Raw genomic sequence first — 17,201 nt, forward strand, 5'->3', positions numbered from 1 at the left:
CAGAGCAGCCTGCGCGAGACTTATTTTTCGCTTGAGACTAGTTTCATGCCAGACAGTACTTTCTGGAATCGGCGGCCTTCGGAAATGTCTATCATCTGGGAAGCTGTGGGGGTGTGTGTTTCGATGTCACCGACGGGAACTTGGAAACCCACAAGTCGAGAATAGACAGAATTTAGTAATTTCGTGAAGTTATACATTTGAGAGTTCCTGGTGGTGGATCCCAACAAGGAGCTCATTTACTTAGAGCATATTTTTTCCTCCCTCCTTCCTACCCCGACTTCAAGATGGTATAACCCACTTCCAGGTTTTCTGTTTCACTGCCGGAAATCTCGCGATGGAAGGAGGAGGAGGTGAGGTTGGCCGGGCAAGGCGGGTTCCTTGGGTGCTGGCCTAGATGCAAGCGTGCCGTGGGGCTCATGGTTGGTCGGCCGGGGTTTCCTCCACCCAGCTCCGCGGAGTGGGGGCAGCTGTTGTTGGGTGCACAGTTTTCAATCAGGCCCCCCGTGTCCCTCCTTCCTTCGGGGCTTGCCCGGGAGCCCGGTCTCGGGTAGGGGGTTGCGGCTGCCTTTGCTGGTATCTAGGTGCCAGGAACTGTCCTCAGCGCTTTAGGGCGAATAAGTCACGAGGTGCTTGGCACGATCTTCATGTGACAGCGGTCCTGGGGTCACACTGTCTGGGTGGGAATCGCACCCCTGCCATTTTACTGGCTGTTTTGGGGGCAGTGATTTTAATCTCTCTGTGCCTCAGCTTCCTTGTCTGCAAAAATTGCAATAATAGCCCTGACCGGTTTGGCTCAGTGGATAGAGCCTTGGCCTGCGGACTCAAGGGTCCCAGGTTCGATTCTGGTCAAGGGCATGTACCTTGGTTGCGGGTACGTCCCCGGTGAGGGGTGTGCAGGAGGCAGCTCATGGATGTTCCTGGCTCTCTGTACCTCTCTCTTCCTCTCTGTGAAAAATCAATAAAATATATATTTTAAAAATGGCAATAACATTGTAGTACCTACTTTACGCAGCTGCTACGCGGATTCAGGGAGATCAGTGCCTGGATCTTAGCAAGCTCTGTTGAAGTGTTTTCCCGTTTTGTGAACATGGTCCAGTAACTTGCTCTGCGTTAATGTAGGCAAAATTGCACAGCCTTGCGCTAGGGGTCCCCCTCTGAAGCCTTGCAGTGTGCTGCCTCGGAAAGCTCTCTCAACCCTAACTAAGTGGTACCCGGTCCTCTACATCCCTACACTGCTTTTTCTTTAGAGCACTGATCATGACTAAATATTTTATGGACTATTTGTTACGGGTTTCCACCCTCCCTGCACCCAGCTGCCAAAGAACACGGACTTACCCCTGTTGTATTAGTCCTAGTCTTTATCAGATACTCAAATGCTGAAATGAATGAGTGAGTTAGTTATACTAGTGCATGATTAACCCTAGCCTGAAAGTGGAGAACTGGCTTTGTCACTGGAAGGTTGGTGGTCATTTAACCTCTCCTAATGCGTGGCTCACTTATTCTCAAGTCAGTGATGATCCAAGGGCATTTTAGATTTTGGAGTCAGGTCTCAGTTCACTTTAACTTGGTCAAGACAACATTTTCTTACTCAAATTGGTGAATTCTGCAATTTCTGCTTCCTGTTAAAACTTGAGGGAAAAGGATTTTTCCTAGTATCGTTAGGTGCTGTTTAACCAAAGGATACAAATGACATTAAACTAATAGAAGAAAGACTTCTTAAGGACCAAAAAATATGTTAGAGGGACATGAAGTATATGCTGTAGTTTTTCAACTGGTATGTGAATATAAGTACACAACAGGCCTCAAATACTGTGACATTAATATACAAACTCCAGTTTAAACACATGTGGCAGGTCACTATTCCAAACAGGCTTGTTCTTTTTTTTCTGGCCCTTTCCCTTTTGCTTGAACTTGGATGAGAATCCTGTCTACCTTTTTTTTGTGTGTGTGTGCATGTAAGTCATTACCTCTACCTTTAAGTGACCCAGATCTGTCCCTGGAAATTTTTTTCACCCATTATCAGAAATCAGTAACTAGGCAAGTGTGGGGACAACCTAAGTTCATCTCTTTGAGATCTTTACTTTCTTCTTTTTAAAAAAATGTTTATCTTTTCCGCTCATCTGGAGATTGCCATTTAAAAATTTTTTTAAAAAAATTGATTTTAGATAGGCAGGGAGAGAGAGAGAGAGATAGAAACATCAACGATGAGAGAGAATCATTGATTGGCTGCCCCTGCACTCTCCACACTGGGGACTGAGTCTGCAACTGGGCTGTTCCCTGACGGTGAATTGTGACCTCCCCAGGTCAGTGTTCAACCACTGAGCCATGCTGGCTGGGCGAGTTCTTTACTTTCAAGGACTGACTCCCTCCAGTGCTCAACAAAAACAGCCAGTGGCCACCATAGCTCTTCTCTAATGGAGTGGCGGAGTGTAGAAGTCTTTGTCATTTATATCATAATAAACAATCTTATGACTAAACATGTTCCATTGAAAGGACCAGAAATTTGTAGAGACAATCTTGATTTTTGTTTTGAATCTTCAGGGACTGTTTTTCACTGATAAAAGTAAAAATATTTTTTTTTATTGAGTGGAGGTAACAGTGGATTTACATAGTAACTTCAAAAACTCATACACGTTTTTGTTAAGTTAATAGACTTGTAGGTGTAAAAACTTGTGACAGGAAATGCAGTGATTTTATCAAGAGATACACTGCTGCTGGTGTTGACTTTCTTAAAAACACAGATAGTGTAGTGACTTTGCTAAAAAACTTCCATCCCAGGGCACAAGAATAAAATATATATTTAGCCTGATGTCAAAGTCTCACATTTGCCTTCCCATGCTATCTACCACTGCTCAGCCAATGGCTTCCCACTTTTATGCCTTAGTTCCAAGGCTTCCTTCTTTTGCTAATATCCTTTTTCCATCAACCTCATGCACAGCTCAAATTCTGTCTGTCAACATCTTACGGTTCCATCATTGGAATCAGTCTTTCCTCCACCTTCCCCTATATTCCCACAGCATTTCCTACGCTTTATAGCATATCTTACAACCTGCCCGTGTATGTCTCAATTGGACCCTACCATGCACACAGGTTAGATGGGAGGCCCTGAAGACAGGAGCTCTTTATATTGTTTGCTAGTTAAATTGAAGGGTAAAGTCTACACAGGTGAATTAGAACTTGGGTTATCTAATTGACTGTCTACTGGTGTATGCTGACAGAGAAACTGTCCATTAATGGACCAATGGATAAAATGTAGTATATACATAGAATGGAATATTATCTATATACTAGAGGCCCAGTGCATGAAATTCATGCACTCGGGGGTGGGGGTCCCTCAACCCAGCCTGCACCCTCTCACAGTCTGGGAGCCCTTGGGGGATGTCTGACTGACGGCTTAGCCTGCTCCCCAGAGCGGGGAGCAGGCCTAAGCCGTCAGTCAGACATCCTTAGCCCTGCCAGAGGCAGGAGAGGCTCCCGCCACTGCCGCAGAGCTCGCCAGCTGTGAACCCAGCTTCTGGCTGAGTGGTGCTCCCCCTGTGGGAGTTCACTGACCACCAGGGGAAGCTCCTGTGTTGAGCATCTGCGCCCTGGTGGTCAGTGTGCGTCATTGCGACCGGTCATTCTTCTGTTCAGTTGATTTGCGTATTAACCTTTTATTATATAGGATATAAAAGCGTAAGCGACCATTACAATGGAACGACCAGAACGACTGGTCACTATGACGTGCACTGACCACTAGGGGGCAGACACTCAATGCAGGAGCTGCCTCGATCGCCAATGGGGCCTGCCGGCCAACCTCCTAGTCCCCCCTGCCCTCCGGCCAGCAGGCCCCAATCGCCTGATCAGGGCCAGACCCCCAGGCTGGGACAGGGAACTGGGGGTGGGTGGCAGCGGATGCAGCCCCTTTCCCAGGGGAGCCGAGGGCTGGCTCCCTCCTTGGGGCCAGCAGCCAACCTCCTGGATACCTCCCCCCATCCTTCCCCCTGGCCAGCAGGCCCCAGTTGGCCTGCCACCCGCCTGTTGTGGTGGTGGTTGGCCCCTTCCCCTGGCTGGCAGGCCCTGATCACCTGATTGGGGCCTGCTGGCCAACCTTCCGGCCCCTCACACACCCCTCCCCCTGCCCCTGTCCCCCAGCCAGCAGGTCCCGATCACCCAATCGGGGCCAGGCTCTGGGCTTGGATGAGGAACTGGGGATGGGTGGCAGCAGATGCAGGTGGTGAGGGAAGGAGGAGGTGGGGAGGTGGGGAACCATGTGGTGGCAATGTTCGGGTGGCAAGGGAAGGAGGAGGTGGGGAGGCAGGGAGGCAGGGAACCTGATCGGCCCTGCTCGCCAGCCAGGCCTAAGGACCCCACCCGTGCATGAATTTCATGCACGGTCCTCAAGTCTGTATATATAAAAGCCTAAGCAACCGTTCGACTGACCTTTCGGCTGGTAGCTATGACATGCACTGATCACCAGGGGGCCGACGCTCAATGCATAGGCATGGGAACATGGAACAGATTGATGAATCTCAGAGGGAAGGAGGGTGGGGGGAGGGCGGGAAGAGATTAACCAAAGATCTTATATACACACTAGAGGCCCAGTGCACGGATTCGTGTACTGGTGGGGTCCCTTGGCCTGGCCTGTAGGGGATTGGGCCGAAACCGGCAGTCCGACTTCCCCCAAGGGGTCCCAGATTGCAAGAGGGCGCAGGCCAGACCAAGGGACCCCACTGGTGCATAAATCCGTGCACTGGGCCTCTAGTTTGTCTATAAAAAGGAATAAAGTGCTGATACACGGTACAACCTGGATAAATCTTAAAAACATGCTGAGTGAAAGAGGCCTGCCACAAAGGACCACATACTATATGATTTCACTCCTATGAAAGTCCAGAATAGGAGCTCTAGAGACAGAAAGTAGGTTAGTCGTTTCTTTTTCTTTTTTAAAATATATTTTGTTGATTTTTTACAGAGAGGAAGAGAGAGGGATAGAGAGTTAGAAACATCGATGAGAGAGAAACATCGATCAGCTGCCTCTTGCACACCCCCTACTGGGGATGTGCCCGCAACCAAGGTACATGCCCTTGACCGGATCGAACCTGGGACCTTTCTGTCCGCAGGCTGACACTCTATCCACTGAGCCAAACCGGTTTCAGCAGGTTAGTCGTTTCTTAGGGCTAGGGAGTGAGGGGGAGAATAGAGGGGTGGTGATTAAAGGTTAAGGGGTTTCTTGAGGTATTGAAAATGTTCTAAAATTGACTGTGACATGTCTATGAATGCACTGAAAACCTTTGAATTGTACACATTAAATTATATGCTATATGAACTACATCTCAAGAAAGTTGTTAATAATTACTGATTTCCCCCCCCCCCACCCCCTCCCATGATGGTATTGAGAATAATAATAGCAGCTAACTGTCATCACTGCTTGCTCTCAATCTAGGTAAACCCCAGGAAACACTTAAAGAAGAAGGTCAGCCAGGATATGTTCTACCTACAAGTCTTGAAGCCAATGGTTTGAAGAAGAACAGTTGGGGTTTCTTAATTACTGGGATTGTTGGTGGGACACTGGTGGCTGTGTATGCTGTGGCCACTCCATTTATAACACCGGCCCTCCGAAAAATTTGCTTGCCTTTTGTACCCGCAACTACAAAGCAGATCGAAAATGTTGTGAAAATGTTGCAAAGCAGAAGAGGACCTCTGGTGGACATTGGCAGTGGCGATGGTCGGATTGTGAGTTATGCTAAGACGTTTTAAGGTTTGGCGTCAGAATTGTTAATATTTCTCTTTCACATTTCTTACGCGGTTTATGCAAAACTTGCTAAACCTGACAGTTTAATAAAGTGGTCGTTTCATTTTGTGTTTGTTTGGCTGAAGTATCAAACCCTCCAGCATGAATTTGGAATGTAGTTTTCTCAGGTTTAATTTTTTTTTTTTTAAAGGAGAAAGTGCTCTGTAGATATGCCAAGTAAAAAAGAACCAATAATTGGTAATTACGAAAGCGCTTGTTAAGAAACAGGCCAATAGAGGTGGCATAACTAGAAGAAACATGGAGTTTCACTGTTTTACATTTTGCACTATAAATGTTTGCTTCTACACTTATCTATACTTACACGTGTATAATTCTTATGGGGTAACATAGAGTTAAAATAACCCCCACTTTTTGAAAGGGAAAGATCAGCCTTTTAGTGACCTCAATCTCTGCCCCCCACCCCCACCTCCTCACCCCCATGGGAAGCTGTTTTAACTTACTCAAGGCCACTGATTGGCAAACGGGTGTCCCAAATCAAGTTCCTCCATGGACAAGGCAGCACCTAAGGATTTAGGCCTCTATGCAATGATGAGCTGAAAAGTGAGGTGGTAGTAGTCAGGGCTGGTATTCTGGAAACATTTAGTGTGGAGACGAGCAGGCCACGATGCTTTCAGCAGCCCCTGACCACAGAGGCCCTGCAGTTTCATCGTGGTGACCTGGAATAATCAGGAGGAGGTTAGAAAGTGCCTTGTGTTTTTAGGAAATGAGATGTAGATGTTAATCAGGACATTTTAAAATCCAGATTTGAATGCTTTACATATTCGAATAGTATCTTTATGGTTTCTCAGAAAACGGTCTGTCTTTAATAGTGTCTTGAACAAAGGAGGTGCCTTTTGATTGGTCTTTTACGATTATAGACCATAAATAGGAAATATTCGTATCATTTTCCCAGGTAAGTTGTTTTTCTTATTTTATTTATTTTTATAATGTATGTATTTTTATTGTTGACAGTATTACAGCTGTCACCCATTCCCTCAGGTCTTCACCTCCCTATTGTCTGTGTCCCCGGGATGTTTTTCTTTTTATCTTGAATAAATACCGGCCTCTTTCTGCAGGTGATAGCAGCAGCAAAGGAAGGATTCACAGCTGTTGGCTATGAATTAAACCCATGGCTAGTTTGGTACTCCAGATACCGTGCTTGGCGAGAAGGGGTACAGCACTTGGCCAAATTTTATATTTCAGATCTGTGGAAGGTATGTAAGGCAGAGAGCAGTCCTAGGACACTCAGACCGAAACTTTCTAATTCATAATTAGTATTGCAAACTGAAAAATGTATAAAAAGAAAAATAATTAAAATACAGGTGTGTATTTTAGCATAATGAAATATGAACCCCTTTTAAATGGATAGATTTGCAAATTGACTACTTTAGAGTATAAGCTTAAGATTTATGACATGATAGATAATGTGAATTCCAAGAATTTGCTCAATTAAAAAAGTCCTTATGTCTATTCATTACAGAATGAGATTTTTAAAATCTCATTTGGAAATCTTATAAATTATAACATAGGTATTCACTTATTAATGTTGTTCTTGGTAAATGATAGACTTTCGTGTGTGTGTGTGTGTGTGTGTGTGTGTGTATGTATGTATGTATGTGTAGAGAGAGGTGCAAAGAAAAGAAAGAATCTACCAACCGTGCTGTTATGGATCATCCTGGTCTTCATAAAGTACAAGATACTTCCAAGTTTATTTGTACTCTAAAAAAATTGCCCTGTAATTTTGCTTTAGGAATGCTCCATAAAATGCTCTTTCTTGAATAAGAATTTTCCTTTGTAATGGTGTCATCAGTAGCCTATAAAAATTTACTTGAGTTTTTGCTTGCATTTTTTTATGCCATATATACATAAATGATCTCTCGGTAGAGTAAATAAGACTTTTATAGGGCAATAAGAATTTTGACTGGCAAAGCACTTTTCCCCCTAGCTTTTCAACTAAAGACCACTTTATTGCATTTTTTACTTAGTATTTTAGAGAAGAGGATAGGGACTAGAATTTTAAGGCTGGTTCAACATAAAAAACCAGTGGTCTGAGATCCCTTGAGTTTTTGCAAAGCTACTTTGGTGTAGAGTAGAGTAGGAAAGTGTGGACCAGGGGCACAGAGGGCCCAGGGCCAACTGGCTCAGCCACCAGCTGGTCATTGGTGAGTCATTGGCGTTTCTGAGGAATGACAGATGACCCCTGGGGCAGGCCCTTCATGGAGTTGCTGTGAGGATGAGATGACTTATGGGGAAGCATTTGGAAAACTGATGGATTGAACTGCATCAAAAGTGTGTACATGGTAGTTTTTCCAATTGTGAAATCTAAAAGGGGGCCACTCTGTGAAAACCTATTATTTGGTGAAATGTAAAGTTGCTACTCATCTTGAAACAAAAGTTAAGCTGGGTGTTTGGCTTTTAAAAATTAATCTATGAATTGTTTCCTCTCTTTTAGGTTACTTTTTCACAGTACTCAAACGTCGTCATTTTTGGGGTGCCCCAGATGGTGAGTATGCACTCTCCTGTCCCTTGTATGTTTGGTTTTAGGTCATGAAGGCCCTTACAGCTGTAACAGACCACCTCTCTATGGCCTGCTCACCCAAATGCACGATGACTGCCTCCCAGATAGTCTGAGGGGACACTGGGTTTCAGTTTATTGGTTAAAAGGTTAATCATAAAAGATTCAGTGTTATTTTTAAACTCTTGCTTCAGATAAAATCTCAATTATCCATCTAAGCCCTAAAAATTCCAGTCTGAAAACTGCTTTATGAGCACGCAGCATCTAATGTGGCTGGAGATTTTCACGGTCGCTCACTTCCATCCAGCTGAAATCACTGGGGAAAGTTAATGGGATGTTCCCTTTGAGTTGATCACCTCTCTGATTTTGCACTCAGATAATTTTCAGGGCAGATGAGCGCTGACTAGTTTCAATTGACCTCAGATGACTGATTCCTTCTGAGCTTTGATTATCTACTTTCAAAAGTGAAAGCACCACAGCATTGCACTGAAAATGGTCCTAAATTTAGCCTTTGGAAAGATGACCAGGATGGGATGCGTTTGTTGTAATTGTTGGTTTACAGACCATGGAAAGAAATCCCGGTTCACTTTTCAAAGTCTGTAATTGTAGCCATAATAGTCTTGGTGAAATTGGATGTTTCCTGAAATACACTATAAAACTGATAGGGTTTTCAGTTAAAAGAACAGGAGATTTTTTTTTCTTTTGGTGTTTTGTTTTCTTATTCACATCTTAATTGTTGTACAAGAAGTTTTTATGCTTAAGAAATTTATCCTCACCACTAGAACCTTTAGTGCAATGCCATTTTTTTCTTTTTTTGCCATTTTATTTTATTTTTTGAAGTCAATTTAGAAGGGTTTTGTTGTATATTCTTGAAAGCAACAGAATCCTATATGTTTGTAATTTTTGGCAAGCCTACATATAGCTGAAACCTGGGTGTCTACAGGTTTGTTATAGAAATGAAAAGAGGTAGAAGGGCATGATCCTTGGCCATTAAAAACAAAGCAAGCCAAAACTCTTCAGGACCATAGAATTGCTATGGAATTTGATATTTACTAGTTATGATGTTTGGGCAGTCCTTCAGAATAATTAGCATTCGGAGGCAAATAACTTTAATTTGAAATCCAAGCTTTCCAAGAATAGAAATTGATACTTATTCGGCTTCTGTGCATTGTGGAGAGGCTGGACAATGGCCTGAGATGTGGACTTATGAAGCCACAGCCGCTGTGTCCCTGTGGGGGGCAGCAGTGGCCTTTGGTAGTCACTGTCACTGCATAACCCGTGGGCTCCGACTCCTTGAGCTTCTCTTGACATATTTGAAGAATGGTCAGTTTTTGGAGCTGTTCACTCAGAGGAAATAAGAGTCCTATTATTTTGATGAATGCTTCTGCAATTATTGTCCTATTCTTCTGTACACAGAGACGTTCTTAAGTAAGGAACTTGTAGTATTGCACTGTTCCCAAGAAAATTGGGAGCAGCTGAAATGCGTGCAGCACCCACACTCCTGGAATGGCAGAGACTCGGCCACCTAGCAGGTTTTCATGCAGGGATCAATCACAGGTGCAGAGGGCCAGGGGGCATCTGTTGGCCTGGAGGCCCAATTTCAGGAGTGGAAGGCCCCGCTTTCCGCCCTTATCAAGCTTTGCTTACGTGGAGGATGTGAGCGGGGAGGGAGAGTGTTGGCTGGGGAGCCTGGGGCCAGGTCTGCCCTCAGTGAGGTGAGTCCTGAAAAGTCCTTTTATCTATCTGGGCCTTATCATTCACTCTTCTATTAAAATGCATTTCCCTTCCCTGAGCACTGGTCCATATTCTGGTCATGCCCCGGTGGCTCGACACAGCCAGTGTGGCATGAAATGTTTCCTGGGGCAGCTGAAGCACACACAGGTCATGAGGGAGCCAGGAGGAGCCTTAGGGAACTTCAGAAGTAGAAACCCTAGCGTTATAACTCCTCATCCTGCTTCTGATAGCCGACTGATTATTCCCAGCAGCTCTTTGCAGTCGTAGCTCGAAATTAGCGGTGCTCTAACATTTCAACATGTGTGTGTGTCTGAATTATGGGAGTGAGGAATCCCATTGGACCTGGTAAATCCTGTAGTAGGTTGTAAATTGCCACATTTAAGACTGGCTTATCCACCAAGAGAATCTTTGGAAAATGTGGAACAGATCATGTGTATCCTTGTTTAAAACCCTTCTGTGGCTTCCTGCTGCTTAAAAGCGGCGAGGATAAGGCCTAAACCCTCCGCATGGCCCTGAGGCCTGGCTTGGAGTGGCCCCTGCTTCCCTCAGCTGCCTGTGCCAAGCCCCCGTTTTCCTCTCGGGCCCTGGGCTCCGCTGTGTGTGGGGCTGTGTCCTTCCTCTGATTTCAGGCCCCCAGCTCTGGGCCTAGTTGGTGAACACCTGTTGACCACTCGTGGTCCAGTGTCTTTTCCACTGAGAATGGTCCCTGATCGCCCCATGGCACGAGCTCCAGTGCCCTCTATTTTTCACTCGTACAGTGCCTGTTCTCCTCTCCTTATGTGAGTCATTGCACATTTCCCGTGTGATGGCTTTGGCAGCGTTTGCAGTGGGCACTGTACTACCAGCTCGAGAATGAAGGCTGGCCTGTCTTCGCTGCCCGTCCTCCAGCATGGCAGCACCCAGCAGAGAGTAATCACCTGGCCAGAAGTATTTGTTAAATGAATGAGTAAATATGATATAAATACCCATTAAATAGACTTCCCCCAGTGGGCTATTCAATTTCATAACTTCAAAGAATGACTAATTTAATTTTAGTTGTGAATCCTGTTTTGAATTGATGAATGAAAATATTATCAGCATGTTCTGATGAAGAAAAATCATTCATGATTGAATTATTTATTCTTCATTCATTCATTTGACCAGTATTTATTCAGGGCCCACTTGGAATACTTTAGTGAATAAAGGAGAAAAACATCCCTGCCCCAGGTGCTAATATGCACGTGGGGAGAGCAGAGATTGGGATGCTTATATAAAATATATCGAGCAAGAGAAGGGGATATGTGCTGGGGGGCAAGCTAAAGCAGGAGAGGGATGAGGCAGCGACAGTGTTCCTGAAAAGGGGACACGTGGAGGCGAGGGAGGGAGCTGTGTGTCTGTCCGGAAGAAGGGAATAGCATTTCAAACAGGAACAGCCACTTTAAGGAAGCTAGGATGTGTGTGCCTGTTGGGTTCTAGGAGCTTCAGGGAGGCAGGGGTGGCAGAGGCAGGGTGAGTGAGGGGAGCTGGGGAGCGGTGAGGTCAGAAAAAATAGAGCTGGGATGGGAAGGACCCTGGGCCCCTGTAAGGCAGGAGCCATCGTGGATTTGAGCAGAGGCGTGGAGGATCGGAATGGACTGGGCCTGAAAAGGATCACAGGCTGCCCTGGGGTGAGAAAGAGCATCAAGGTCGGCTCCCAGGTTTTTGGCCTGAGCAACTGGAAGTTTGGGGTTGACATTAGTGAGCTGGGAAAGGAGCAGGAGGAGTGGCATGGAAGATCAGGAATTCTGGGTGGCATGTGATGTGTGAGATGTGTGTGGGAATTTCAGCTTGGTAGTGGTGGGTAGAGGGGTCTGGGGCTCAGGAGAGAGGGCCGGAGATCAGGTTTTTAGGCATCAGCGCCCAGAGGGAGTTGAAGCAGAGGAGTGGCTGAGGTCACTCAGTGAAGGAGTGGCTGAGGTCACTCACTGAGCCCCGGCCTCTTACAGGTGAGGGGAACTCAGCAGAGGACTGGAGAGGAGGGGTTGGGAGGTTGGAAGTGAGGGCGGGCTGTCCCCTGGAAGGCAAGTGAAGCCAGTGCCTGAGGGAAGAGGGGTGATGAAGGGGCTCCAAGCTGCCTGTGGCCGTGCTAATTTGTCTGATAGGCCTTTGCGCTGGTTTCAACTTATGTTTAAAGTTTTGAAGATGTAATTAGACTAGAATATGATGAGTTCGTGTCACTTTGAAGCCTATAATTGTATGAATAAGTTTGAATTCCATTAGACATACATGACATATCACTGCTTCTCTTTGTGTGTGATATCAAGACCCTGATTTGTTGCATATTTATGTGTAATTTAGTCAGTTAATTTCTTATGATTGTAATAGCTCCTTTTCATTTTTAGGTTTATCTTGACTTAGCATATGACATTTGGAAATAAAAGAAAAGAATAATGATAATGTGAATACGTTTACAATTATCCTTTTTATGAACAAAATTACCATAAGAAACCCCTGATATTTTGGAAAAAGATTCTTTGCTTATTTAATTTTTCCCTCAAGGAACAAAACTTTATTTATTTTTTAAAAAACTCATCTTTTCCTGGCTGTTAAAAGAATAGAAATATTTCATCCTTAATGGAACTTGTTCTTTGTTATCTTGGTATTGATGCTAATGAAGAATTAAAATCTGGCTCACATAGCCATACATCATGTAGAGGAGTTTTTCCAAGCTACTTCTTAAAGGTAAAAAACCTTCATAGAAGTACTGTCAACTTTTTTGTCTCTACTTACTTTAGAACTTGATTTCTAAATACCATTTCCCACTCAGAGGAACCAGGAATGTTTGAGAAATGGCTGATCCCAGGGCTGAGGAAGGGAAGATACAAAAGCCCAGAACATTTTTGTTGAGCCCGAATATAAGGAAGTGCTCAAGATATTTGATGGGGGCGTGTCCAAAGGAAAGAGCAGCCAAATTGGGATGATTTGAGCACTAGAATAAATGGGACAGTAGTGGGTTATCACGAATTGAATGAAATAATCTGGTTCATCCTACAGTGATAGCTGGCTAGGTAGAAAGAGAGAAGGGAAAGCCGTTTCTTGCAGTAGAAAGTAGAATTTCATCTAGAAGAAATGATGGAATTAGCAAACCCTTACTTTGCAACCATTATAGCAAAAATTGACTCAAGCCAGAATCATCAGTGAATAGTACATCTAGTGTGTGGTCAGCTTGATGAATAATGGAATATGTACGTCCGCTCAAGGTAATTTCCCCATAAATTATTCATTATAAAGGAAAAACAGTGACCACACTCTGGACACCAGATACCATCTCAACTGAGTGGTGACCACCCCCTCAAAGCAGGAGGACCCCATGGGCGTCTGACTGGGGCCCTGAGATGTTCACAGCCCCACGTAGGGGTCATTGCCAAGAACTGCCAGGCTGAGTCATTGCGAGAATCATCAGAGGAACTTGGAGGCCCTGGGAAAATGACTGGCCCATGTTGTAACGGATGTTATTGTCATGAGACACAAAGAAACATGGAGGGGCTGTTCAGATTAAAAGAGACAAGGAGCCCGAGCCGGTTTGGCTCAGTGGATAGAGTGTTGGCCTGCGGACTGAAGGGTCCCAGGTTCAATTCCGGTCAAGGGCACATGCCCAGGTTGCAGGCTCGATCCCCAGTAGGGGGCGTGCAGGAGGCAGCCGATCAATTATTCTTTCATCATTGATGTTTCTATCTCTCTTCCTCTCTGAAATCAATAAAAATATATTAAAATAAATAAATAAATAAATGAGACAAGGAAACATTACAGCTAAATGCAATGTGGAATCCCAACCTGGGGGAAAGTGTCAAATTAAGACATTTGACAAAATTGGAATGTTACTGTTGGAGTTATTTTATTGGAATATAATGCTAAATTTCCTGAATGTGGTACCTGTGCTGGGGGCATTTCTTAGAAAATATTTTCTTAGACAATGCTTAACTATCCTATATAATGAAAGCCAAATATGCAAATTGTCCCCTCGACTGGGAGTTCCACCGCTCACTATGATGTGCACTGACCACCAGGGGGCGGCATGGAACATGGCAGTCGTCAGTGATGTCGGCTACCTGGGGGCGTGGGTGATGGGGACAGAGGTACGGTGAGAATGTGGGGTGTCTGCCGAGCTTGCTCTCACTCCCCCCAGCTACCCTCCCCTGGGATGCCAAGGCTCGCGCGCATGGGAAGCCCCCATGCTCAGGTGATGGGTGCCCATAAGGAGCTCGCCCCGCACCCGTGTGGTGTCTTCCAGTGAGCTGGGCCGCAGCTGCCGGGACCACAGGAGCCAGTCAGGCTTTCCGTGGGTTCATGCAGGAGCCAGTCTGTGAGGCCGGCCGGGAGAGAGTGCACTGCCCGCCCGGCTTCCATGTGGCACTGCTGGGCAGCCCAGAGGCCCACGCTGTGCTCCGACGCGGCCGCACTCACCGCATCTCTGCGTGGGGATTCAGGCGCTATGACTTAAGTGGAGGGGGGCACGTGGAGGCCTGGGGGGCACCTTGGGCCCAGAGGTCAGCTGGGACCTGCCCTTCCATACCAGATGCTTATGCTTCGATGGCTGGCCAGGACTAGGGACCGCACCTGTGCACGAATTTTGTGCACTGGGCCTCTAGTCAAGGAATAAAGGAGCATGTTGTATGCAACCTATTCTCCAATTAGGAAACATGTTTATGGAGAGGGGAAGAGGGCTAATCAGATAAAGCAAATATGACAGACTTTTCTTGCAACTTATCTGTCAATTTGAAATTATTTCAAAATAAATTAAAAGGAGAGTGAAAAAATATTCTCCGGAGGTGAAGGTGATAATCTGTTTTTAGGACCTGAAGATAAACTTTAAGTGATTGCTAATTTGCTGATATAATTACAATGTTATTATTTTTAGCAAACAATAAAATGCTATCTCCACAGGTAGATTGGCAATAAAATGATAAATAAGAGAATTTTACAGTTTATTTGTTATGTTGACTATCAAGATATCAATTATCAGTATATTATTGATATATTTTTTAAAAAGTATGAGATATTTTATTATATTTCAAGTTGGTAGAATGTGTATTTTTTATAGTCTTATCATTATATATTTCCTTGAATCTAGATGCTATTGATTTTAAGATGCATTTTTGCTATTGAGAAAGAACAAATATTGCCAATTATAATTCTAAGACAATGTCAATGGTAAGTTGTTAAAAATGTGGAAAAATAGGTTAAATAGTTGAGACAGAATAGATTGAAATGTTTAGATAAATAAATCTGATTCTCATTTTAATTATTGCCACATCGTGATTTTAGTTAGAAAACGAGAAATCTGTGATACATATCTGCTAAAAATGGTGTATTTCATAATTGATACTAGAAGATGTCTTTACAACTGTTGTCAATGCGACTTCTTTTTTTTGGTGGATTGTTTGATAATGTACTTCTGCCCTGAAGTGATCTTTATTACAATTAGAAGTTTTGCACAGGTATTTTCAGGGACTCAAATACAGAAGGACGTTTGAGAATCAATAGTGACTGCCGTTCTCCACAGATGCTGCAGTTGGAGAAGAAACTTGAGCTTGAACTTGAGAGGGATGCTAGAGTCATCGCTTGCCGGTTCCCTTTCCCGCATTGGACCCCGGCCCAGGTCACCGGAGAGGGGATAGACACTGTGTGGGTTTATGACATGAGTACGTTTAGAGGGAGTGAGAAGAGGCCCTGAAAATCGGTGCATTTCCAGTTGGTCATTCGAATATAAAATTTATTGAGAGTCTTTTTCTGTAGTGTTGGTGGTCTTTGATTTTATAGAGACGTATAGCTGTGTGTTTAGCGAAGAGTATATTTTTGTTTGGCATGGCATGAGAAATTATTATTACTTCCCTTAATTTTTGGAGAAAACAAACAAGTTAAGAATAGCAAGTATATTTAAAGTTCCCTTTCATGGTATATTTTAAAAAATGTGCTTACAGCTTTTCATGCACTTGGATGTGTGAAAATATGGATAAGTGATAGATGTTGATGGGTGGGAAAGATGTGGATAGCTCTTCACATGATAAAGAATATGATTTAATACCACAGATGAGAGAAAACAATTTTAAAGAGGTATGTATTAGTAAATGTTTGCAATTTCCTATAACTTTACTCATACTCAAGATTTGTTTTTCTTCTTTATACATCATGACAAAATTAATTTTATAAGAGATTTAGAGAGGCATTTATATTTTATAACATTTATTAGGAATACTTAGTTTGTAGTCTAGTAGATTACTGTATTTTATTGAATCTAAGATGTATATGTATGTGTATACATATTTTAATGTTTCTGAAATTGAGAGGTTTCTTCCAACAGATGGTGTTTTATAGCTGTAATGGGAAGCATTGTACATAGTCAGCTATCATTGATAGATCTCAGAGTTGATGAAATAGGGTATTCAGAGAAGATACATGATGCAGTGGAGTGGTTGGCAATGATTTAATAGTAAAATAAGTGGTCATGAGCTTTGGAGGGAGCCGGACCTGGGTTCAGATCCTTGCTGGACTCTCAGCAGGAGGCCTTGGACAGTGGCTTACACTCTCAGTCTTGGTTTCCTGAGTATCCTTGTCATCTATAATAATAAAAGCATAATATGCTAATTAGACCGGATGTCCTTCCTTCCGGACAAAGCCGCAGTGGGTGGGGGCCGAGGCAGAGGCGGCAGAGGCCCCGGCCATGGCGGGTGGGGGCTGGGGCCAAGGCCCTTGCATGAATTTCATGCATCGGGCCTCTAGTTGGTATAATGATGTACTGAACAGGGGGACCAATTTGTAAAACTCATGGCATAAAGTCTTTGGTCTGTACATAGTATTTATTATTAATTTAGATGCTAATGAAAAGCTTATTCACAGAAGGTGCAGATTATTTCTGCTAGTCACTTCTTTATTTTATGAAAGCAGCCATTTATTTAATATTTCTCATTTATGAGAAGAGACTTGACCGATTTAGATAAAGACAAGTTAAGGAAAACCTTTGAATTTGAGTAGACAGGCTTCATATATCTGAAAAATTAATATTGAATGGAGGCTCAGCTAATCCCTGCTTATCACAGAAAATAATTGAACTCCCAGCCATACAGCTTGTAACCTAAGTACCAAACTGTCTTAGAGATCTGATAAAGTGAGATGGTTTGTGTCTTTTACTAAACTGATAAAAATGTGATCAATTTGATAATTATT

The 17,201-nt window shown here is 43.9% G+C and overlaps 1 protein-coding gene across 1 annotated transcript; it reads left to right on the plus strand.

The window, feature by feature from the left end:
• The first annotated feature begins 327 nt into the window (after positions 1 to 327).
• ATPSCKMT (ATP synthase c subunit lysine N-methyltransferase) lies at positions 328 to 16,458 on the plus strand. The gene is made up of 5 exons (XM_079800521.1): positions 328 to 350; positions 5,423 to 5,712; positions 6,847 to 6,984; positions 8,223 to 8,273; positions 15,541 to 16,458. Exons 1-5 carry the CDS (start codon positions 335 to 337, stop codon positions 15,709 to 15,711), a joined length of 666 nt encoding a protein of 221 aa, XP_079656647.1. The 5' UTR covers positions 328 to 334; the 3' UTR covers positions 15,712 to 16,458.
• The last annotated feature ends 743 nt before the right edge of the window (positions 16,459 to 17,201 follow it).

This window comes from Cnephaeus nilssonii, assembly GCF_951640355.1.
Source record: "Cnephaeus nilssonii genome assembly, chromosome: 2".
In the NCBI taxonomy this organism is placed as follows: Eukaryota; Metazoa; Chordata; class Mammalia; order Chiroptera; family Vespertilionidae; genus Cnephaeus; species Cnephaeus nilssonii.

Excerpts from the sequence above, each read along its gene's own strand:
- ATPSCKMT (XM_079800521.1), top strand. Across the intron at positions 6,985-8,222 it reads ATATTTCAGATCTGTGGAAG|GTTACTTTTTCACAGTACTC; the intron begins GTATGTAAGGCA and ends CCTCTCTTTTAG. Across the intron at positions 8,274-15,540 it reads TTTTTGGGGTGCCCCAGATG|ATGCTGCAGTTGGAGAAGAA; the intron begins GTGAGTATGCAC and ends CGTTCTCCACAG.